Source organism: Thermomyces dupontii (assembly GCF_041956625.1).
Source record: "Thermomyces dupontii strain NRRL 2155 unplaced genomic scaffold VTN31scaffold_5, whole genome shotgun sequence".
Classification (NCBI taxonomy): domain Eukaryota; kingdom Fungi; phylum Ascomycota; class Eurotiomycetes; order Eurotiales; family Trichocomaceae; genus Thermomyces; species Thermomyces dupontii.
In genome coordinates, this window is record NW_027192311.1 from 692,289 (window position 1) to 714,824 (window position 22,536).

The window sequence follows — 22,536 nt, forward strand, 5'->3', positions numbered from 1 at the left end:
CCGAGACCTGTCGAATTTATCACACATGGATGTCTCAGTGCAAGTTGTAGGCGAGTTGGACACAATTAAGGGAATTTTCATCCTGAGCCAACTGTGAGATCCTTGACCGCATTAGTACTATTCTTGGGACATTGAAGGAAGATCCAAGATTTAGTAACCGAGTACAACTGCAGAAATGACTGCTCCACCAACTACTTTTCCGCCGGGGCTATTCACGTGTCAATCATATGCAGGTCCTACTTTACTCTGCCGACGGCGACGTGATGGTCTTTGGACTGTTTCCCCGCTGCACGGAATAGCTGGGTCTTTCTGCGGCCTTCGATCCTTTCACTCACTTCGTTCATTTCAGAGCACAGGCTCCGGGCCGAGTCGCCGGGGAAGCAGGGATGGTTCGGCCCCGGCAAGCGTTGATGGGTAGGAGTGACCTGCAAGATCAAGGTCCCCCGCAAAGGTACATGCAAATGGATGCAGGGATCAATCAGGGCCATTCAGTGCAGCGTAAGCCGAGAAGAGTGCTTCGAATGATCGACTCGCTCGAGCAACACTCACCCACATTGAATTTCGCATAGACTCTCCCCGGTTGCTCAATCTCAGAGAAAGACTTCCCTGCCACCATTTGCCCCAAAAGGCGACCGCCACTGGTACGGTTCTGGCAGAGGTGCAAAAAACGCAGTGGGAGAACTATGAGCCTGATTATTGCCCACTTTCGCATATTTATACTGGGACAAAGTACCGAGCGCTGGCCACAGAAAAAGAAGCCATAGAAACTTTGGCCGTTCCGACCAGCTTTTGGGTACTGTTCTGTGCATACAAACACGAACTGCATACAGACGGCAGTCTCAACGGCATCGGGTTCCAACTGTACTATGACGAAGTCATTGGCGCGTTCGAAAAAGGCCGGCTACGACGGCATCGCTCTGGCCGCTCTGACGCGGCACAAGCAACTGTCAAGAGAGAAAATCATTGTTCTTGCCAACCAGGCTCGCGCCGACGGCCGGGAGCGCGATATTCACATGCTACACAACTTGTGAGCATTCCGGTAGCATTCAAGCAACGCTACTTACTAGTTTCTGATATACAACTAACCACGAATGACACTCGCAGCTATGTCGTCTACGGTCAACGTCCCGAGGGCTGATCAAGGTGAAATCTGGAATGGACAATACGGTGATATGTACTATTATATACATAGATATGCAGGAGCCCCCCGGCGCCGCGCGCGAAGCCTTCTTCATTTTTTTTGTACTCGCTCAAGAGATCTCGAATATTCTCTGCTTCAAACTGATTACGGCAAGATGAAGCCCTCTACCAGGGTGCTAGATGAAACAGACAACGCTGGCTTTATGAGTCCATGACGAAAATGATGCAGAAAGGAAGGTCGCGGGAATGGTTGGAATCGAAATGTCTGGCTCTGAGACCATGGACTCGAATAGCTCGGGTTTGTGGATCTCCTCAGCACAACGAGCGTTGGAGAAGCTTCAAAAGTGATACGAAATAACTGAAGTACTAGTCCTACACTTGACTCTGAATCTGCTCACTAGGATTATTAGATTGACCAAGACTGATGGCATGAGCAAAATAGATTAGTATGGAATTCTTGCGTCGATTTCCAGTGGAGTAATACAATTCCTACGGCTCGTCCGAGCAGCAGTCCACCAAAACACTCTGATTGCGATCCTGCGTGCTGATCGGAACGTCGATGGCCGGGTTCTGGGTGAAGAAGTTGACGGGCTTGAGCGAAACCATCATCTTCTCGGCCGGCATGACTGGCCAGTCCTCGACACGCGGGTTATGCGTCGTGCCGAACGTATGCCAGATGACAATGTCTTCGTTGCGCACACTCACCGGCTCCGGCCGCGATCGGATCCATGATGCGATCCCCTCGCCGCCCAGGGACTGCATTGTAAACTTACCGGCGCTGAACAGTTCGTCGTCGTGATGGCGCGTCACCCACACGGCGTGCTCCGCGAACTCGGACCGCCGGAAGTGGTACGACGACGGGTGCGCCAGTACCATCTGCGAGTAGTGAGGAACCAGCTTGTACCCTACCGGAGTCCCTGTCACGGGATTCAGAATGTTTTCGTTGACGATCTTGAACACTCGTGCCTTGGTGTGGTCAGTGTCGAGCCCCGTCTCGTGCTCCACCGGCTTCGCCACCGTCGTGTAGCCAACGCCGAACGGGTTGTGCACAGTGGGATCGTCAATGGGCATCGCGTGGGACTCCTCCACGATGAGGGTGTTGCGATGCCCGTCGATCGCCGGGTCGATCCGTAACGAAAACAGATGCTGATGATACGGCGCCATTACCCCAGCTCCCACCGAAATGCCATACGGCACCCGGTCACCGAGGTCGATCGGCGCCGTCGATAGGATTCCTGTGGCCCGCACTTCGTAGTTGATAGCCGCGTCCTGCGTGAAATGGAACGCAAAGATATACTCGTAGTTGCCGACCGTGATGATGGTCTGCAGGACCAGCACCCGCGATCGTGTCACAACGGCGTTTCCGGTCCGGTAGTTGGTATGTTTCCACAGAATCCCGTCGTCAACCTCGTGGCAGCAGATCACATTCGGCATTTTGACGGGTTCACCGGACATTGTGTGGTGGTACCCATCAAAGTACTTGATGTGGCCAAGGCAGTCGCAACCTGCATCTGATCAGACGAATCACCACTGCCAACTTGAGATCAAAATACCTAACTGCAGGTTATTTGCATTGATTCCTGCACCGTTGCTGCCGAGATCAAAGGCCCCTTTGCGAATGTACGGCACCCTACTGTCCCCATATGGCACAAACATCTCCGACAGCGACAGACGGTAAAACACGCTGCGGCCGTCGTACGTGATGTCGTGCAGGGTAATTCCCTCTCGCTTCAGAGGTCAGAATGTGTCAGGCACCGGGCAAGAGCCAGGACGCTTACGTAGTTGAACCCAACTCGGAACCTCCATTTCTCCCAAGTGACCAGGTTCCCCTTCGTTTGGAACGACGGGCCCTCCGGCTGCACCACGCGGTACGGCTTTGTCGACGTTCGCCGGGCGGGAACCAGGTCTGGGTGGTACTCGGGCGTCGTGTGGATTTTGTTGCGGTCAAAAGGCTTGACACCGAGTTCTTCTATGGGCCCGCACTTGTCATTCGGGCCCGACGGCAGCGTCAGAATCCGCTTCACCGTTAAATCGCCCGCCATCTCTACGCAGATATCCAGGGGATAGGCGTAGTGATTGGCATCTCCGTGTTCACTGAGACGCATGTAGAAATAGCACTGCATTAATATAGCGTCAATTTCATACTCTGTCCGGGGAGGAGCATTAAGTCAGACCATGATGATCCTTTCTGACATATCATTCAACCCGTCCGTTCCGTAAGTCCACGGCTCGATGCAGACGGTAGCATTCTCTGGTAAGTTCAGCTTGCGGAGGGCCTCCTTGACTTCCGGTGCATCCAAGCAGGCCCGCTCCGCAGCGTCCATTTCCGTGGCGTCCACATACGAGTGTCTACCCGGCAACGCCTGTAGCTCTACAATTCGCCCCGTGGAGAGCTCAACTATCGCTTCCATGAGATCAGGACGTGCATCCGTATGAAATTGTACCTGGGCCTGTCGCGCTGGCGGCTGCGCGGATCTTCCCTGATGCTCAGCTTCCAGAAATGGGATCATCAACTTCTTGGGCGGCTCAGCCAGGGTCAGCACCCGAAAGGTGATTTTCTGCCCTGCATGCGCTTTTCTTATGATATCGGCAGCCTGCGTCGATCAGCATCGAACGCAGTAACAACGACTTTGATTGATTTACCTTGGATATTTCCTCTGGTGAGAGAGGGTCGAAGGGATGAGGCGTTGGCACGGTCATGTTGAAAGGCAATTGTCAATCAACTGATACAATCCGAATTCAACTCCTGTGATTTCTGAATTTGCGACGTGGGCGAGTTTTATACATCACACCCTTGGCGACATCATTCCGGCTCGTTATCGGCGATCCGTTGATAGCATGACCAATCGGGGCGGCATGAGGGGTGTTTTCACTTCCTGCTTTCCCTCCAAAGGCAGGTAGATGCCTCTACGCTTCTCCATGCAGGATACGAGTTGCCTACTTTCCCGCGGGAAGACCATGGGTTCATGAATAATGGCCATCATCATGCATGACCCGGAGAACACTGAGAATGAAGCCGATACGAAAGCTGTCAAGAGTCGTACGTTGAAGCCGACAAATTGAGATTCTTTATTAGGGGCAGTCGCAAAAAAGGCTCGAGGTGAGGAGCTGTTGCGTTTTGGCCAGTTGACGTCCAGGACTAGTTGAGAGGGGGAATTTCTCACTGATCGGAGCCAAGCCCAAAGCCGATGGAAAGACGGCAATACGATACTCGAATACCTAACCAAGCACTTAGTACTTTTTGAAATACCTGTCTATTGACGGTGAATTTGGAAACTTGACAGTGAATGCACAGTCACGCCAAGGTAGGTACGGTGTCAGCACCATTATTACACTGTTTCCAGTTACCATAGGCTTCTGCTAAGGTACTAGGTACCTGCGAAGGGGACACCCCTTTGTCCAGGGATTTAGGAATGACATGCGCACAAAGGTGATCAATCTGAAGAAGACCTAGAAGCACCGGGCCCTCGAGCATGCGGAGAGTCGGTTTGATCGCTACCTCGGCGTCCTCGAGCAAGGATGGGACCCTTGAGGCTCTCAAAAATGAAGGGTTAGACCTGGAGACGGTCGTGATGCCGAGACAATCAGGTCATTCTTGAGAGGGCGATTCCAGCTCGTTTGGGCCTACCAGGTTTTCGACTGGGCGCTCGGGTTCGTGGACATATTCGGCGCATCCGCAGGCTGCGTAGGCAAATCTGACAGAGTGTAAGTGAGCACTTCGTCATTGAAACTTCCGACATTTCTGCCAGCCGTAGACCATTAAATGCATTCACGCAGCTGGAGACCCGAGCTCGATTGTCCAAGCTGGAGGAGCTGACTGGGAAGGAGGAGCTTCATCCCTACCGTCGGCGAAGCCCGCTTGCAAAGTACGACGTCCGAATTCTCTTGGTAGTTGTTGGTCGTAGAGTACCAGGACTACATAGAGAGTAGGTACCCAGAGGAAGGTGCCGGGTAAGGACTAAGTACCTCAGTTACTCTCAAGGTACTACAGTATACGAAGTACCTAGGTAGGCTCTGCAACACAAAAAAATAAAGGCCGATAATCGGAGGGTGGAACCGGGAATGGGTGGCGCGACAGGCCGAGACAAGACCGAAGGAAAGAAAAGGGAAAAAATAAAGAGGAAAAACTTTGTTCTTAGTCATTAGTCTTACCTCACATGTTCCCTCACCCTCTAATTCTGCATCGACAATCCACAGCCCTTTGCCCTGTTTTATCGTCGACTCTCCGCAATCACGCAATTTCGTTTATGTCACTGGAATTGAATGCAAAAGCCCCCTGAGCCGCTCGTTTCAGCTGTGCCTGACCAACAGCCGCCAGCCGCGCGTTTAGCCCCCCCAGTGCCGCCGTCTGATTCGGCTTCCCCGCCATAGGCAGATTATCAATCGACGCGGGCTGATATCTCCCATCCCTGTCATTCAGAACGGGGCATCGTCTCAATGGTGGAAGCCGGCCCAGGAGAAAACAATGAAGTCCCTCCCAAAACAGAGCCTGCCCAGGATGCCCAGGGTTCGCTGAGCTCCTCTGTATCCACTCCCGAGCTCGAGGCAGAGGTTGCTCCAGACCCCGCGCAGACCCAGAAGCGCAAAGGAGGACGGAAGCCGGTATGTTTTTCCCATCCATCATGTTCCTTTGCGATGATGGCGGCGTTCTGACACGATCGCGTGGACTGAGCTCAGATCTATGCCACGTCGGAAGAGCGGAAGCAGCGGAATCGGCAGGCCCAGGCCGCCTTTCGCGAGCGGCGCACGGAGTACATCAAGCAACTGGAAACCACCATCAAGCGCAATGAGGAGACCTTGCAGTCGCTGCAGCAGAGCCACCGGAACGCCGCGGATGAGTGTCTGATGCTCCGGTACAAGAACTCGCTGCTGGAGAGAATCCTTCTGGAGAAAGGCATCGACGTGCAAGCAGAGCTGCGCTTGAAGACGGGGAATCCCGCCGGGTTGCCCCCGATCAGACCCGGCTCGAAACAATCCTCCCCACTGGAACGTGCGGCCATTTCCAGGAACTCGGCTCAGCGTCACTCAACGGGCGGGCTCGCACCAAAGTCCGACGTGACCCCCGGCGGCGTCGCACAGCCGCGAGATGGCGCGTACAACATTCACTCCCCCCAACTGCAACCCTCGCCGTCTTCCTTGTCGTCACCTTCAACGGGCAGATCTCCGGGCTTTGCGTTGCAAGGTGCGATGTCCCCAAAGGGTGCCGAGTTTCCAACTCAGCAGCAGCAGCAGCAGCAGCAATCGGGCCGGGCGGTCCCGATGCTCTCGCAGCAGAGAGGGTATCCTCAGTCGGCTTCCATGGGAGACGACAGCCTCAACGCAACGGCAGCCCCTGGCGCCTCCTCTTCCTCTTCCCCGCCCCAGTCCATGATGCCCGGCAGCAGCGCCCCGTCCGGCAGCATGGCCGCAGGGATGTCTTCGTTGTACTATCCCTCGCCCTTCCAAAAACAATACAATCAATTAGGCAAGCTCACCCCCTCCCAATCGCCCGACCAATGGGGCTCTTTTCGTCCTAGGTTGAATAATCCCTCTGCAGAGCCGGATTATGATGCCCAAGTCGATATGGTCGACGAGCCTGAACATCGGGACGACAGCACTGATGCGAATCATGTATCAGATTTCAGCCGCCCTCCAGGGCCCACAGACTCGCATGGACCGCCTCCACTGCCCGGAACCGACGTCGATTCGGGAATCTATTCAACAAACGGCTCCGTGTACGGTCACTACGAACCTATCATGGACAGCGACACATTCGGGCTGAGTGCCAGCATGCACTTCCACACTCCGTTCAGTTACGAGCAAGCTCATCTCCGACGTTGAGTATGATTGCTACGATGTGACTCCGATTTGATGAATGATCTTCGAATGGGCTCACCTCTCTCCTCGTTTGCTTGACCTGTCTCCCGCGATGCGCGCGCATTACATGCCAGCAAGCGAGAATACGATGTCCAATGCGGATATACGTTGGTCGAATTTGATATGTTCATTCTTCGCTTCTGTCCAACTCGGCCGCATGGCCTCTGAGCTGCGTCTGGGTAGAAGGATGCCAGAGAACACATAAATTTATGATCAGCGATCAGCAATCCTCATACAGGTGTACAGTCGTTGACGCCCATGATCTGGGCTAGCATTTGATGCGTGTCACGAGGAAGCTGGGCGTTTCGGATGGGACATGCAGTGATGATTTATGGCTTCTGGAATTGCTGAACACAGCGTTTACCTGTGAAAGGGTTCGGATCATGAAAAGTACATAGGAACCTCTCTCTCTTTTTCTCTCTCTCACAAACAGAAATGAAGCAGGGAGTTTCCGACGATTCCATCAGAGGCAGGAACGAAGGAACCTTGTACGAAAAGTGTAGGCCTGAAGAATGAGGCACCAAACCCTAAACCCTAACTCTCCGCCGGATCTGGTCCAGCTCTAGCGGCACGGGGAAAAATGTTCGCTTAGCAAACGGCAGCGGCAGCGGCTTCCTATTGGCGGAGGGGGACACCACAGAACCACAAACCAAATCTCGCTTTGAACCCGCTCGCAAGTCCACCTCGGCCTGCGTAACTCCTACACCTGCGTTTTATCACCAGCATCTCTTCCCAATCATCTTCCTCAATTGCCCGACCCTCCCAAGCTTCGCTTCGTTCGAGAGGCCGAATTCCTATTCCATAGGTATTCTGCCTTTCTCGCTCTCCCCTCCCCCTCCTCTTTGCTTCGAATTGTCGCGATAAAACCAGGTCGCCTTCCCCAGGAAGGCCTTCCGCCAGCACCCAGGCGTCATGGTGGACGTCCGGTCCAAGGTCCGTACCTCAACTTCGGTCGCCGTGAGTGCTTCTAGCTGACAGAACTTCTTCCGCTCAAGAATCTCTACGAGCTTCTGGGTACCGTTTCCCCCTCCGCGAGGCGACTGAGCCAATTCGTATCACGATTACATCATCATCTAACCTGACGGTCTCTGTCCGTGTATAGGCAACGACCCAGAGCTCGACTCCGATAAGGAGCCCGAACCGCCGACCTCGGCCATCGAGAAGCCTGCTCCTCGACGTGGCAAGCGCGATGCGCCCAAGGAGATCTCAGGAGCTCCTCCCAGTGGTTCCCGAGGCGGCGGCCGGAACCGTGGCGATCGCCTGAATGCCAACGAAGAAGGTGAGCCTGATGTTCCGCGATGTAGATTGTGGTGAATCAAATGGGAACAACTCGATTGCTCTTAATTGAGGAGTTCTCAGCGTTGTCGTACCTTTGGACGAAGCCACTGACCTGGTGATCCCTGCTAGCGTTCCGCGACCGTAACGCCGGTAGCTACCAGAACCGCAATCGTCCCGTGGACGAGCACAAGGAGGACTACCGACGAGGAAATCGGGCGCGCGATGACCGAGGTGGTCGTGCCCGTAGTGATCGGCACCCGAACCGCTCGGGTCATACGTATGTTTCACTATAATCATGAAGGGAAAACCGCCAGCTAACGAATCCCAACCAGTGACACCGAGAAGCAAGTTGAGCAGGGCTGGGGTTCCAAGCGGGGCGAGGCCGAGTGGTACGACGAGAAGGTCGGCGAGGACATTGCTAAGAACGATGAGAAGGAAGCCGCCCAGGCGACTGCCGGGGAAGAGGTGACCGGCGGCGCTGAGGAGCAGCCCGCGGAGAAGACCAAGTCGTACGCCGAATACCTGGCGGAGCAGGCTGCTCAGCGACGCGAGGATCTGGGCGTGAAGGCGGCGCGTGCGCCGAACGAGGGCATCAAGGACAGCAAGTGGGAGAACGCTAAGGCGTACAAGCGTGACGAGGTCGACGAGGCGTACATCCCGGGCCACACGGAGAAGACCAAGCGCGAGAAACAGCGCAAAGAGAAGACTTACCTCGAGGTCGACATGCGGTACGTGGAGCCGCCGCGCTCTCGCGGTGGTGGTCGCGGTGGCCGCGGGGGCCGGGGCCGGGGCGACTATGGCCGAGGTGGCAACCGCAATGCCCCAGTCGCCGTCACCGTGGATGACAAGAACTTCCCGAGCCTGGGCTCGAAATAAATCGATCCCATCCTCTTGTGTTTCTTTTTCCTTTTCCCTTGTCCTGTCATGAACCTCTTTCCTGTACCTGCCCGCCTCCCCACCCCCGGATGAAGGAAACGACCACTGTGACAGAACGAGATGAGGAAAAAGAAATGTCCTGTGTAGTGCTTCTCATGCATGTTGATTACGGGCTCTTCCGCAGAAGTCCATATGGAACAAAAAATGGCCGCCACCTTTTTCTGCTTTCTAGAATCAAAATATGACTTCTTTCTTCCCGTCTTGTCACTTTGGCAGATGGAATTCTCTTCCTTCCTCCGTCATTTTTTTTTTTTTTTTGCTTGTCTCGACGCTTTGTGTCCATCCATTGCCCTCCGCACCGCCGTACGTGTACAAGAATTAATGAATGAATGGCCCTGTGTACGATGTATGCCCTAATGTTCTGGTTCAATTGTTAGCTACCACCACCTGGACAGGATTTTTCGGGTATTTACGATGACCAGATAGGATAATCGAGAACGAAGGCCTCAGTTTGGATCGATATTGTGTTACGCAGTAATACTAGGTTTTTTCTACAAAATAAATAAAAAAAAAAAAAAAAAAAAAAAAAAAAAAAAAAAAAACAAAGATACGGTCATGCAAGTGCTATTGTGTAGCGATATAAGCTAAGTACGTGATGGCTAATGCTCATGAAAGACGGGGGCATCCGGTGTAAGGGTCATGTGTCGTACTGAATCCAAGATGAACGAGAAGAGAAAAGGGGGATCACAGTTCTCCACTGCGTTGGCCCCGGGTCAAAACGGTAAACTCCTCCGCGGCCAGCGCGGCCAGTGTGTCCTCGTTCGCATCCACATCATGCAAGAACGACAGGCCATCCATGGCCTTGCCGCGGCAGGCCCGCTGCAGCGACAGGAACGCAAAGTGGCCGCCGACAACGGGCCGCGCGAAGAAGTAGATGCCTGGGTAGTTGCCGTCGTGCTCCGTGTCGTGCAGGTCCGTCAGCGGGCGGTCCGTTGCCGTCTCGTTGACCCAGCGCGCCACGGACTCGAGGATCTCCCGCCGTGTCTGATTGCTGGCCACCGCCATCGAGAAGAACTCCCAGTCCGTCTTGGTGTACAGGTGCCGGCTGTCCAGCGGCAGCCCGTACTTCTGCCGCACGTAGTAGTACCACGTCGATTGCGCTTGGTAGATGTGCTTGGGCACAAACCCTTCTTTGTCCCCGCCAATAGGCGTCTGTCCATCTTTATCCGCGGCAATCTCGTCGTCCGATCCCTCCAGATGGAAGCAAAGCTGTGCGTCCCCGAACAGGTTGTACAGCGTCGTCCACGAGCCGTACCAGTTGTACGCCAGCTTGGCGTGCGTCCCATCGCGGGACATACCGTACTCTTCCCACTTGGAGATATATGTGTCCGCAATCTCCTGTTTGCCCATCAGCAAGCCAATCTTCAATACTCCATGATTGGATTGATTTTACCTTGTAGTGAGATGCATCACCACGCTTTCCAGCTACCTCGGCCAGTTGACTCATAGCCTTGATGCCAATGATCCCTTTGAGCGCCAGGTTTGTCTGAAGGGCGAGCCATCCGGCAAAATCATCGGTACAAACTGCAACTGTCAGCCAACTAGCACCATTGCATGATCGAAGGGCGCCCACGTACGTTGGTTGTGAGGTTCCAATGCATCAGCCACAAGATATCCAGTCCACTGTTTCCACAGCCGGTAGCTGCGTTGTACCCATTTCCTTGCTAGCTCCAATCCGTGGCCGGAGCCACCCCATGGACCATCCTGCTTATCGATCCCTTCGATGGTTCGCAGATGGAGAGGGAAGAGGGGCGTTTCAGAGGATACAGATTCCGGTCCCAGCTGATCCCCAACGGTCCAAAGGGAGGTCAACTCTCCGGGCTCAGAGTGACGAAGAGAGTTCACCAACGCGAGACCCATGATTAGCATGTTCCCGCATTCTTCAACCGGCATGTATTCGTCCCGGCCGTCTGGATGTCCAGTGGCGTTGGGGAAATGCGTTCCAAGGTCGTGCATCGCATAAGTGTTCGGGTATTGTCCACTTAGCATATGCTCGATCAACGGCTCCAGGAGGTAAGCCAACCACCGCGGGTTTGTGTACATGAAGAATGGGAACGACGGGAATATCACGTCAATGGTTTGGAAGTTCCCGTTCGAAGAAATCTCCTTCAAGAAGAGGATCGGATTCTCTTCGGTCCCCGAAAAGGTGGTCGCTCCCAATACCTGTCGTGCAGACAATGCAACAATGTCCACGTAGTCGTCGGCCCCAGACTTGTATGCATCGATGGCCAGCTGCTGCGAGTAGTTGGACGCCAGTTTACTTGCGCTATCAAAATCAAAGTAATGGAAGGAAAGCAGCTCATCTTCCGTCGGGAACCATGACTTCCAAAGGGGACGCATCAAAGTAAGCCCCCGTGCCGAGGCAAATTGAACGACAGGGTCTTGAATAAGCGCAACGGAAAATCTGACGCTGTCAGACCGAGGATGTCCATCACTTCCTAGCGCGAACGATTTGGCAAAAGCAAAAACGGGCTCCTCATCCATGATGGACCGAAAGTTGCGATCAACAGAATTCTTCAAAAAGCCCCTGCTGGCAAAGTGCTGTCGGAGAATGGCTGAAGTTCCAGCCTCATGGTAAACATGCTGAAAGGGTTGTCAGTATGTATTCCCCAACGACCACGATGTCTTTGGTTGAAGCTTACATCCGGGCCAACGAAATGTAGAGTGCCCCATTCTGGATGATCTCTGATTTCAGACAGTAACATCTCGGTCTCGCGTTTGAAGCTCCACCTCTTGAGTTCATTCGCGCTCTTGGAGTCGTTTGTACTAATGCTGCTATAATCCCAAACAATTCGGGAGCCGCGGTCCCCGCTCACCCACTGGCCATTGATATCCGCATACACATTGATATCCACGTTTCCGGTTACGGAGATCGTGACGTAGGACGCAGGAATGGATTGGCGCAAGGTCGATGTAGGGGTAATCGGAGACAGGAATGACAGCACGATTTCCGCTCCTGGAATGGTATAAGTCAAGTTCGTGGTCGACGCATCGTATTCAACTCCTTTGTAGTCGGCATAACTGACGGTATATCTGCCAGACAAACCATCAGCACAACCCTCGATTCATGGCCAAAGGCATGTCGTATCATACCCATCTCGCCCGCTCTTATCCAGAGAGTCATGAGGTCGTCCAAGGAGTGGATATACATTCCCCGTGCTTGGCACCTGTGCCATCACAGAGAACCCAATATGTTCGCCGGTGTAAAAGATGGGCCATGAGGACCAAGGAACGTCCCGAGCATGCCCCAGCCAGGTACTGAAATACGGGTTCCGAACAAATAATGGCAAGGCCGGCGGCGTAAGGCTGGAGGCTGCGGAGAGGGTGAAATGCAGCACGGGCGCTGCCAGTGCTACAATCGACCAACGCATCGCGGATGGCGCTCACCAGGAGGCGATGATGACAGAACTATGCAGTCGATAACGATAAGATGCTAAGATAGACCATCTGATAACCCAGTCCAGACATCGAAGGGAGAGGGCATGGATGGGAGAGCAAAGCATAGTAATGCCTCAGTCGGCGTTAGGCCTAGCACTTAACCGAACCCACCCGTCCCATCCCCGTCGCCCATTGACCGCTGAGGTCATGTGCAACCGCTCTGGCCAATCACAGCTGCCCCATTGATGCGGCCGTTCTTGGCATGCTCTATTTCTGGCCTAACCCCAGATGACACTAATCTGAATGAGGAAAAATGCTTACTCCCTCAGCTTCCGGCCCCGCACTGTCGAAGGCTCGAAGCCAGTCACATGACGTCGCCAACCCTAATCAAAAGCATCTTGAGGAAGGCATCGCGTTGGTAGGATGAAGTGCGAGAGCTCGTCGTTTTACAAAGTGATTGAAGATTACTTGATTCTTTGTCGAACCAATGTGAAGAACTGGGGTCTCATAGCAAGCCAAGAATAAGAATGATAGGTAGGTAATATCCACCTCCGCCATGGGTCAAGACAAGTCCTCCGTACCAATACCAACGAAGTGATATGAGCGCAGAGAACGAGAGCCCTGTGTCATTCGAGTGTCGAGATAGTTTCTGTTGGAGATACTAGGCTGACCTAATCTCTATGTCATGACTCTTTACCCCGCATTTGATAGCCAGCCACACTGGCGACGGGCGCTGTGGTATAGGAAGTACTATTTGATCTCAAAGGCTACCTCAGTCTTCTTTCAATAATAAGTTTCAAAGCAAGAGAATTAGCTCCTCAATCGGAACTGACTAATTCATCCAGGAAGTAAGTACTCCGTACTGCTACTTAATGCATGTACATACTTGAACGGTCATATCTCTCGGCGGACATCGGAGGTTGAGCGGTAATTTCCCATTTCAGATCTTGTAACGCAGAATAAACTAAGCCTGTCCCTACATAAAATCCGAGGCTTTGCGTTCTCACCTTCATGCAGTGTCACCGGCGTTACATACTTGCGTCAACACGTGGGGAACGGGGATCTGAGGGCAAGGGCGGCACGTGATCAGGCATCAAGGCATCAACCCGGACGCGCCGCCGCGGGCAACACCAACACCACACGTCACGATGGTCCGAGCTCCACTCCGCTATGACGCCTCTATATTCTCAAGACGTTGCTAACACGCGACAATGTTCTACGCGCCGCGAACTTGCCATTGACCCCATCAAATACCTCTGACTTTTTTTTTCTTTCCCTGGACACGCCCCTTGCTTTCATGATACCCTTGTGACTTTTACGTTATACAGAGTCCCGATCTAGAAGATCGGGCTGAATTGTACTCCTGCTTCTACATTTCCCACAATCATTTACCTCTTCCCAGCAAACCCCAAGGGACTTCCGCCCGCGAACAAAGCATACGCCATGGATGCAGTTCAAGTTCACGCCAGCCCGGTCAAGGATGGCCGGCGGGTGCTGGGTGAGAAGTCTGCCAACGCGTCATTGACGCCCTCTAGGAAGAGGTTCTTCGATTTGCAGAAACCCTGCTCGACGGAAGCTTCACCCAAGCCATTGCATGAGTTTCATGAGTTACGAACAGTCAGGTCATCATTTTCTTCTCAGAGTCATGCTGGGCAGAAACGGACGATAGATGAAGTGGAAGGGAATACGCGTGAATCTGAGCCACGAAAGGCCCTCATGACCGCGGCGTCAGAGGTCAAAGACGTCGCCACGTTCGAGAATACCGCGCGTATGGATACAGCAGCTGCTCGTGTACGTGTTGTCCACGAGTTGAGCCTTCATTTACTAAACAAGTCTGCGCAACAGCACAACCAAATCGAGAGCTCAGCGTCGGCACAATTCAGTTTGTCAAAGAAAAAAACCGAGGCACACACAAAGGCCACGGGCAATAGCAGCCGGATACCCACTGATCCGGATATTCGTAAGCGGTTTGTTCAACAGGTACGTCCTCAGCGTTTCACGATGCGTGAGAAGGGACAATGGCTAACACCGGCCACGCACAGGCCGCTGAACGCGCCAAACGTCGAATCCAAACCGCGATGCGTCGTGTTGGAGAGAATTCCCTTGACCGCGCTCTCTCCGAATTTCAAGCCTCGAGACGCCCACTCTTCTACACGAGACCGGTTACCTCCAAACCTCCATCTCCGCCGTCTCCGAAAGCCCCAACCCGAACCCGTACCCGAACCCTCCTCCCACCACTTCCTCTGCAACCGCGGTCACGCACGGTACGCCCATCATCATCCCGCACATTGAGATCGCCGTCGCCGACTATTGTATCGTCGACATTGGATACCTCCACACTTCGCGATGAAAGCCAAACCGAGACACCGCGTCCAAGTCGGATCAACCAAAGCCGGGAAGTCGCTGCTGCAGGGGACCAGGGTGATGACGACGCGTCTGCTGCGCGGAACGCGGGTGTTGATGCCCTGGTGCAGTTGGCAAACGCAACAGATTACAACCGCAGGCCTCAATAGTAGCTGCCGACCTTTCGAAACGTTGGGTGTACTTGTCAACCGGCAGCTGAATCCGTAATTGCTCGTCATCTTGTTCTGTAACAGTATTGGCATAGCATGGCCTGAGGATATATAGAATGAATCCAATCGGACATTGCATGCATTGGCTATGATATCACGTCTTTTATGTTGATTTCTCTAAGAAGTGAATCTATCAATGGGTATCGTGTACATTTGTCCTCATCGTTCTTTCTTCAGCCTATTCACTTTCCGACCCAGAACATCACGTCCTTCCTCAATATCGTGCGACGCTTCACGTTTAGCTTCACTGACTTCCTTCAAGACTCCGCCGCGAACAATGCGGCTCTCAAGATTCACCCCTTCTTCCTCCCAAGCAACCATCTGGCGACCCACTCTCTTCTCGATCGCTAGGACCAGCTGCACATCGCGCTGGCCAACCAGGGTAACTGCCTCACCCTCCCGGCCGGCACGGGCAGTACGGCCAACGCGGTGGATATAATCGTCCGGGTCCCGGGGAACATCGTAATTGATCACAAGACTGACGTTTGGGATATCCAGACCACGCGACGCGACGTCCGTCGCAACCAGGATTCGGGCCGCGCAGGCCCGGAAACGTGACAGGTTGGCGTTGCGTTCCGACTGGGGAAGACGGCTATGCAGAGAGGTAACCCGATGGCCAAGAAGGCGCAGCATTCGCTCCAAGAGGTCTGCCGTCTTGGTGCGGTTGCAGAATATGATGATTGGTTTCGATACGTTGCCTTCGGTCGAGATGAGGACGTGCAAGAAGGCTTCGCGGTGAGTCATGGGGACTTGAAGGTAGGTTTGCTTGAGGGTGGGTGGGATCGTCGCGTTGTCCTCGGTGCCAATTTCCGTGACGAAGATTGGTGGCTTGTTCGGAGACCGGGGCATGGATTTCAGGGCTCTCACTTCCGGCGTCACGGTCGCCGTGAAGAGCAGTGTCTGGCGCTCACTGGACGGCGGGAGCACAGAGAGGCATTTCTCGACGTCGGGGAGCATACTGCCAGGTCCGCTGGCCAGGAGTCGATCGGCTTCATCTAGCACGACCATTCGCACGCGCTTCAAACCGATGATTGTGTCCTCGCCGGATGTCTCAATGTGATCGGCTAGTCGGCCGGGGGTCGCCACGACAACATGCGGCCGTTGTGAGAGGGCAATTGCTTGTGGTCGCATGTCGGTCCCGCCCGTGATCAGAACGGGCTTGAGATTCTGCGGCGCCGAAATCGCCTTAAACTGTTCAAAGATCTGGAGCGCCAACTCACTACAAAGCACGGTCCATGTCAACCAAAAATTACTACACATGTACAAGATGCATCACATACCGGGTGGGAGTGAGAACGACGGCGAAGACACCAAATGGATCCTCAGCCCACTTCTGCAAGATAGGGACAGCAAAGGCCACTGTCTTTCCCGAGCCCGTGCGGCTGCCACCAATGCAATCCCTCCCTTTGAGGATCTCCGGGATACACGCTCTTTGAATCGCAGTTGGGCGGCGAATCGCCATTGTAGAGAGCGAGCGCACCAGCCATGGAGCGACATTGAGCTTTGAGAACGTTGAGTCGGACACTTGCAATCCAATGTCTAATGCGTCGCGACTCGTGATTGGTTCCTCTTCCTTTTCGGATTTCTCCTGCGGCTTAACATCGGATTTCTTTTTGATGCGGGACAGCTTTGGGAGGGAAGCCGAGACAGGGTCATAAGAATCGTCGGACGAAACTGACACTCGTCTTCGCTTCGAAGGTCGATCAACCGCTAAATCGGAATATTCATCGTCTATTTCCGAGAGCGGATTGCCCAGGCGATCCTCGATATCCTCTGAAGCCATTTTGTTACCTCACTCAAGTCAATGCTGATAATCAAGTTAATACGTGAGAAGCTCGGAAAAAAAAAAACGAGGTGGTGTGCTGGGTTCGACCGGCAGAAAACGTTCGCATCACGAAAGCGGTGAACCACAAGTCTGGGGTTCATGTGATTCATCAAGTACGTACGGAATCATTCCATTCTTGATTTCAAATGATAGTTCAGCCTACTTGTTCATCGGCTCACTCGCTTTTGGAAGACTAGAACAACCCTGAGCCTGCGCGTGGTGCGGTTGCTACATATGGCAGATGAATTTGGTGACAAGCTGCTTGGTCGTTCGTATCGGTGGGCTCCGTGTATGCCTTTCTTGGGTGATATGGACCTGGCCGGATGACCGGATTACCCATCGATACCCTACTAATCAACAACTACGAGTACTTACCTAGTACTGTAGAGAGGAGTCGTGGGTAAGTACCTTAGGTACGCTACCTGCCTATCTAACCCATCATGGCGACTCCTGGATGTGCGCAAGACGGTCTACGCTGGCTGGGGATTCACTATACCTGGAAGCTTACATGGATGATGGAAACGGCATGTCTCGGAGCGGACCGCCGACCACAATTGCTTTTTACTATTACGTCCTGCCCAGCGAGCTCTTCGGAACAGAAGCATTGTACTTACTGAGGGCTTGAGAAGCCCAGCAGAGTGACCGGCAACCCCGATGTAAACACCAAACTAGGCTGGCCCGTCGAAACAATCAATATGACCTTGCTCTCGCGGCCGTCGGCTTTCTACCGGTCTACACCTTGACGAAATCTATGCCACATTTGTGAATTAGGGAAGGTAACAAATACCAAACAAGCAAAGACTCTCCGACCCTTTTGAAACTCCGTCCCTCAAAAGCACAATCAATGGAATCATAGTCAAACTTTAAGTCGGGTACTTGAACGTTTAACACGACTCAAAGCAGCGTCAACATGATTGGGGTCATCCGGTCCACTCGTTCAAGCATCCGGTACTGCTTCGATCCAGGCGAAGAGAGCCCCGATCATACACGCAACAACAGCCCAGAAAGCTCCCCAGCCTGCAGATCCTTCGATAGTAACGCCACGAATCGAGCTGAAGAGCTGAATCACGGTGTTCAGCAGTGTGGTCAGAGCCAGCGCGGATGTTCGAACAATCAAAATCTTCCATTTGCGTGACAGTCGCCCCCACGTGCGCTTATAGAGCGACGTGATCAGGTACTCTCCTTGGGCAGGGCGAACCGCCTCCTTCTCATCTTCCGCTGAGCACCCGATCGAGCTTACAAAAAGTAGATCGTAAATGGCATAGCCATTGAAGATGAATTTTGCAAATATGGCAGGCAGCGCAGCAGGCCCCGCGTGGGCCGATGAGATATCCCGAATACCATCAAAAAAGGTGACCAGATGGACGGGTAACCAAGTGGCATAACTAAGGTACAAGGCCACAGAGTACAGAGCCGCAGCGGCCGCTGATGTGTAAACGGCGACAAGGGGATCTTTCAGGATGATGCGGTTGGAAACCGTCTTTGCCTGCGGACTCCGAAGCGTATGCACGGAGTTCAGTCCCTGTAGCAGCACGAATGGCAGCGTAAGAGCAGCAATATCGATTGAGAGTGCAAGCAACACAGTCGTCGGGCGGATTCGGTAGAAGCTCGCCAGTAGGGAATAAATGGGGAAATGCGTGAGAAGCGCAAACTCAGCTATATCCTGGCCTGCACAATGAAATTTGTCAGTTCAAGTTCGATGATGCAGCAGCTCCGGAGGTTTTGGCATGAATACCGTCGAATCTTAGCACCCAGCTGATCCCCAATACAACAGCCCTCCATGCGATCAAAGCGCCAGCTTCCCAACCGCTCTGCGAATCTCTGCAGACAGTGGCAAGGTCGCCAGCTGTGATACTTGACGTGCCGCTGTACATGGCGGCGCTGAGGACCAGACTGCCCAAGACAGCAGCCACATAGCGGACCGAAGAAGGGAAGGACGTGATATATTCATGGAGCCGGGAAGGAAAGTGCAGCAGTGCGTGTGTTAATTTCCTTGACTCTTGTTTGGTCTTCTGCTTTGCGGTGTCAACACTGCGGCCGGCTGACCGAACAGATGAAGCCCTTTTGCGATTTGCCATTGCGCTGATAGGCTAGCAATCACCCTTCGATAGCAACTGGAGAAGGCAGAGCTGACTTAAGGAAAAGGCACAGGTATCCTAAGTGAGAAGCAAGGGAGAAAGCGAACTGGTATGAAGAAGATTCCCTTTGTGTCTCTCATTTTTCACATGGACAGCCTTAGTAGTTTCGGCATGGTCGAGTATGACATCACCGGAAATCAACACCAAAAAGACTGCGAGTACGGACAAATTCTTGGAGTTTCTTGTTATATCCTTCAGTAAGAGTTTCATATGTGTTTGGGTCACACGTCCAACAATGATTGATCCATCGTTTACCAACTTCCTTTGTCAGAGATGCTCGTCTTGCGCCGTCAAAAATGAAAAGATTCGGATGAAAGTTAGTAACTATTCGAAACAAAACACATGCTTAGTCATCACAGTCAACACCCAAGACCTAAAAGCTAAGACCAATCAAAGTGCAAGGAGCCAAGGGAGAGGAGCATGCTTCGTAGAGCCATCAATCGAGGTTACTCGCGGCTTGCATTCAGCGTGCGATTGGAAGACGTGGAAGTCAACCTACTTCCACCGAATTTGGTGAGACTAATCTAGCCAATATGTACTGACATGTATCTAATGACACATTATGCTTATGCTAAGTACTAAATCGCACATCTAGGTAGTAAGTACTAGTACCTACCGGTACCTACCTAGGTACATCCTGTACATGCTCGCCAATCAGCTTGATAGGAGGTTCAGTCATCGTCTTCATCCTTCTCCTTCTCCGCCACTAAGAACTCCACCGTGCCGGATTCCCGGCCACGCGTGTCGCGCAAAACGGCACGATATTTGCCTTTGTCCCAGAGATCCTTGATGGTAAGCTCCCGGGTTCGACCCAAGCTCTCGATGTCACCGATACGCTCGAGCGTCGCCTCCAGGTGCTCCTCGAAACCGGGTTCGGAGCAGATTGACCGGAAGGCATGCTGCATCGGGACGTTGTCCGCGCGGACCATGCCGCGGGAGTCGATGGTGAAGATATTGTCATGGTCGTAGGTTTGGATGAAATCTGCCCGGGTCATGACTTGCCGCGCCTCGTGTAGCGGCATCTGCGGCAGGATATGCCCCTTCTCTTCGTCGTATGTCTTCATATCCTTTTCACGATCGACCAAGGCTTTGGCGAGGACCATGGCAGCAGACTATGCGTGTTCATCCACGGGGTCAGCAAGCTTAGCGCAGCCATTGTGCTGCTGGATAGATCCACTTACCGAGAACTTTTGTTCGTTCATCACATCGTCGTCCATCTCCGCGCCGAGGATCCAGCAGCGATTGAGGAACCAGGTCTTCTCGGCTTCGCAGATCTGCTCACATTTCTTCAACATGTCTGGAGACCTAGCCACACGGTTTAAGAACGTCAGACGTCCGCCAACGAGATCATAAACCTTGGCCAAGATCTCATTTGGCGGTGTCTCGCCATAATATTTCTCGCGGAAAGTCCGTAGAGCTGACATCGCTTTCTGCTTCGGCAAGTCATAGATTGGAATAACTTCCATCCGAGTAGCAAAACGTTTGAGACGTTCATATACCCAGTAATCGTCGCTGTTGAAGACTACAGAACACGGAATTAGCATCAGCCTGCGGCCTTAGACGGGCAATCCTTACCCATCGTCACAAGGTTACCTGCGGCCCACTGTTCCGCTCGTTGCTGCATCATCTCCAGTAGGTCTCGCCCATCCTCATCGTCCCGGATCATGTGGATATTGTTGATGATCAAAATCAAAGGTGAGTCACCCTTACGACGCCTCTGCAACGCTACTTTCTCAAGCTTATTGAAGGCGCGCTCAATGTCCAGCAGGGCAGTGGTATCCCGCGGTCCCCGGATACTGAAGAGGCTACCAATGTAACTACAAGAGCGTCAGACATGGGCATTGTAGAAGTAAGGGACCACGCATACTCTTCATGATACTCGTAATCCAGGGCCTTTCCAAGTCGTATGCGAAAGATCTCCGGGTCCGCATGGGCTTCCATCATCGCAATCCGCGATCCGTTCACCTTGCGGATGGCACTGAGGAGCATCGAGGTTTTCCCGGTCCCCTTCTCGCCAATTATGAGATAGTAATGCCCCTTTGCGGCCCCCGAGATGATGTCATCCACTTTGCTTTGCTCGTCTCTGACAATCCAGGATTCAGTGGAATAATCTTCATTTCCAGGGGTGGCCCCAGCAACCTCTAGGACTGGGTCACCCGGGTTGAAGGCATTATCTATCTTGTCTAAGACGAGGAACTTGTAATATCTATGGTATGAGTAGCCGGCAAGCCTGCGACATGGTCAGTCTATCTGCGCTCTGTGCGCGGAGGTGTCGGCAAGTAGCGTACCCCAGAACGGCAATCGAGGCTACCGTGGTTGCGGCCGACTCGAACATTTTAAGGAGGGTGGACTTCAGAGTGGGCTGGTCTTTATCCCGCGACTGTCTTCCCTCATCTTCCTCATTGAGATTCTGGTCCAATGCATTGTTCTGATTTCCTCCAGCAGTTACGAATCGCCTCACTCTGTCGGCGGTTGGTTTGCCCCATCGAGCTTCGCTCAGATTCGGTCGCGTGGTATACGACCGCGGCGAACGAAAAAAGTGATACGGGCGGACTCGCAGACTGAACATTCTGACTACCTTCGACCGTTAATGGCGTCGCAGGAAACTAGCAGCCAAAGAGGCGATCATGAGTACGAAGATGGGTAAAGTCCTAGATACTCCGTACACCCGCGGAGAATCGCGTTGAGGATTCTGTTGATAGTCAAGCAAAAAAGATCGGTCCAAAAGAGTGACTGAACGACTAGTTAAGTAAACAAACAGAAAAGAAGGAAAGAATAGAAAAGAGAACTTGTCGTAACAAACAACGAGGGGTTGCAGACGTTTCCAACGATATGTTGCGACTTGTCCAACTGTGCTGTACCGACGAAGCTCCAAGAAACTGAATGCCAAGTCTCCGCGGAGACGTATTGTTACGGTATTTTACGCCACGAATTCCAAGTGTGTAATTTTGATCGACCGCATTTTTGATACAAATGATCAATCATTCAAGCCTCTGAAAACGGAGCAAGTACCTTCGTCTCTTCTATCGGCGGTACGAACAACAAGCTTTGAACTCGGAAGCAGAAATATGCAGTAGGAAATATTGAAGCTGTACTCGTAGTAGAATCAAGCTCTCGACAATCTCCAGGCCCAAGGTGAAATCGGCGTACGAGTATGCCTGTGCCGAACACCGAACCGGTATTCAAGCCGACCTTTTTGTCCAAGCTACTAACTTGAAGCTCACACAAGTCTTGTGCAGAGATCAGATCCCCAGAGGTATGCTAGCAATCCACAGAGACTCTGGAGTCAGAAACAAATCAGGTCATGCAATCCAAAAGCAACTTCATCAAGGCTGCAATTGGCATAGTAATAATGTATGTATCAAGTTTCGAGTTTCGGGTGTGGAGTTGCAGACTTGCCCGAGAGCTTCCG

At 52.9% G+C, this 22,536-nt stretch overlaps 9 protein-coding genes across 9 annotated transcripts; 4 read left to right on the forward strand and 5 right to left on the reverse strand.

Annotated features, from left to right (window-relative positions):
• Positions 1-386: 386 nt before the first annotated feature.
• Positions 387-1,299, forward strand: VTN31DRAFT_5526 (uncharacterized protein; the record flags this gene model as incomplete). Its single annotated transcript, XM_069406035.1, has 3 exons — positions 387-498; positions 570-1,027; positions 1,105-1,299. 3 exons carry the CDS (start codon positions 387-389, stop codon positions 1,297-1,299), a joined length of 765 nt encoding a protein of 254 aa, XP_069259683.1.
• Positions 1,300-1,629: 330 nt separating this feature from the next.
• Positions 1,630-3,840, reverse strand: VTN31DRAFT_5527 (uncharacterized protein; the record flags this gene model as incomplete). The annotated part of the gene is made up of 5 exons (XM_069406036.1): positions 1,630-2,645; positions 2,694-2,868; positions 2,919-3,257; positions 3,315-3,734; positions 3,784-3,840. 5 exons carry the CDS (start codon positions 3,838-3,840, stop codon positions 1,630-1,632), a joined length of 2,007 nt encoding a protein of 668 aa, XP_069259684.1.
• Positions 3,841-5,577: 1,737 nt separating this feature from the next.
• On the forward strand, positions 5,578-6,960 carry VTN31DRAFT_5528 (uncharacterized protein; the record flags this gene model as incomplete). Its single annotated transcript, XM_069406037.1, has 3 exons — positions 5,578-5,742; positions 5,818-6,604; positions 6,758-6,960. 3 exons carry the CDS (start codon positions 5,578-5,580, stop codon positions 6,958-6,960), a joined length of 1,155 nt encoding a protein of 384 aa, XP_069259685.1.
• A 948-nt stretch (positions 6,961-7,908) lies between these two features.
• Positions 7,909-9,150, forward strand: VTN31DRAFT_5529 (uncharacterized protein; the record flags this gene model as incomplete). Its single annotated transcript, XM_069406038.1, has 5 exons — positions 7,909-7,929; positions 7,992-8,010; positions 8,099-8,275; positions 8,404-8,551; positions 8,607-9,150. The coding sequence occupies 5 exons, from the start codon at positions 7,909-7,911 to the stop codon at positions 9,148-9,150; spliced, it is 909 nt and encodes a 302-aa protein (XP_069259686.1).
• A 744-nt stretch (positions 9,151-9,894) lies between these two features.
• On the reverse strand, positions 9,895-12,581 carry VTN31DRAFT_5530 (uncharacterized protein; the record flags this gene model as incomplete). Its single annotated transcript, XM_069406040.1, has 5 exons — positions 9,895-10,548; positions 10,604-10,734; positions 10,788-11,793; positions 11,853-12,243; positions 12,304-12,581. The coding sequence occupies 5 exons, from the start codon at positions 12,579-12,581 to the stop codon at positions 9,895-9,897; spliced, it is 2,460 nt and encodes an 819-aa protein (XP_069259687.1).
• A 1,450-nt stretch (positions 12,582-14,031) lies between these two features.
• VTN31DRAFT_5531 (uncharacterized protein) lies at positions 14,032-15,101 on the forward strand (the record flags this gene model as incomplete). Its single annotated transcript, XM_069406041.1, has 3 exons — positions 14,032-14,379; positions 14,434-14,568; positions 14,631-15,101. The coding sequence occupies 3 exons, from the start codon at positions 14,032-14,034 to the stop codon at positions 15,099-15,101; spliced, it is 954 nt and encodes a 317-aa protein (XP_069259688.1).
• Positions 15,102-15,320: 219 nt separating this feature from the next.
• On the reverse strand, positions 15,321-16,944 carry VTN31DRAFT_5532 (uncharacterized protein; the record flags this gene model as incomplete). The annotated part of the gene is made up of 2 exons (XM_069406042.1): positions 15,321-16,380; positions 16,442-16,944. The coding sequence occupies 2 exons, from the start codon at positions 16,942-16,944 to the stop codon at positions 15,321-15,323; spliced, it is 1,563 nt and encodes a 520-aa protein (XP_069259689.1).
• A 979-nt stretch (positions 16,945-17,923) lies between these two features.
• VTN31DRAFT_5533 (uncharacterized protein) lies at positions 17,924-19,064 on the reverse strand (the record flags this gene model as incomplete). The annotated part of the gene is made up of 2 exons (XM_069406043.1): positions 17,924-18,654; positions 18,722-19,064. 2 exons carry the CDS (start codon positions 19,062-19,064, stop codon positions 17,924-17,926), a joined length of 1,074 nt encoding a protein of 357 aa, XP_069259690.1.
• A 731-nt stretch (positions 19,065-19,795) lies between these two features.
• VTN31DRAFT_5534 (uncharacterized protein) lies at positions 19,796-21,459 on the reverse strand (the record flags this gene model as incomplete). Its single annotated transcript, XM_069406044.1, has 5 exons — positions 19,796-20,236; positions 20,306-20,646; positions 20,700-20,941; positions 20,992-21,354; positions 21,413-21,459. 5 exons carry the CDS (start codon positions 21,457-21,459, stop codon positions 19,796-19,798), a joined length of 1,434 nt encoding a protein of 477 aa, XP_069259691.1.
• Between the last annotated feature and the right edge of the window lie 1,077 nt (positions 21,460-22,536).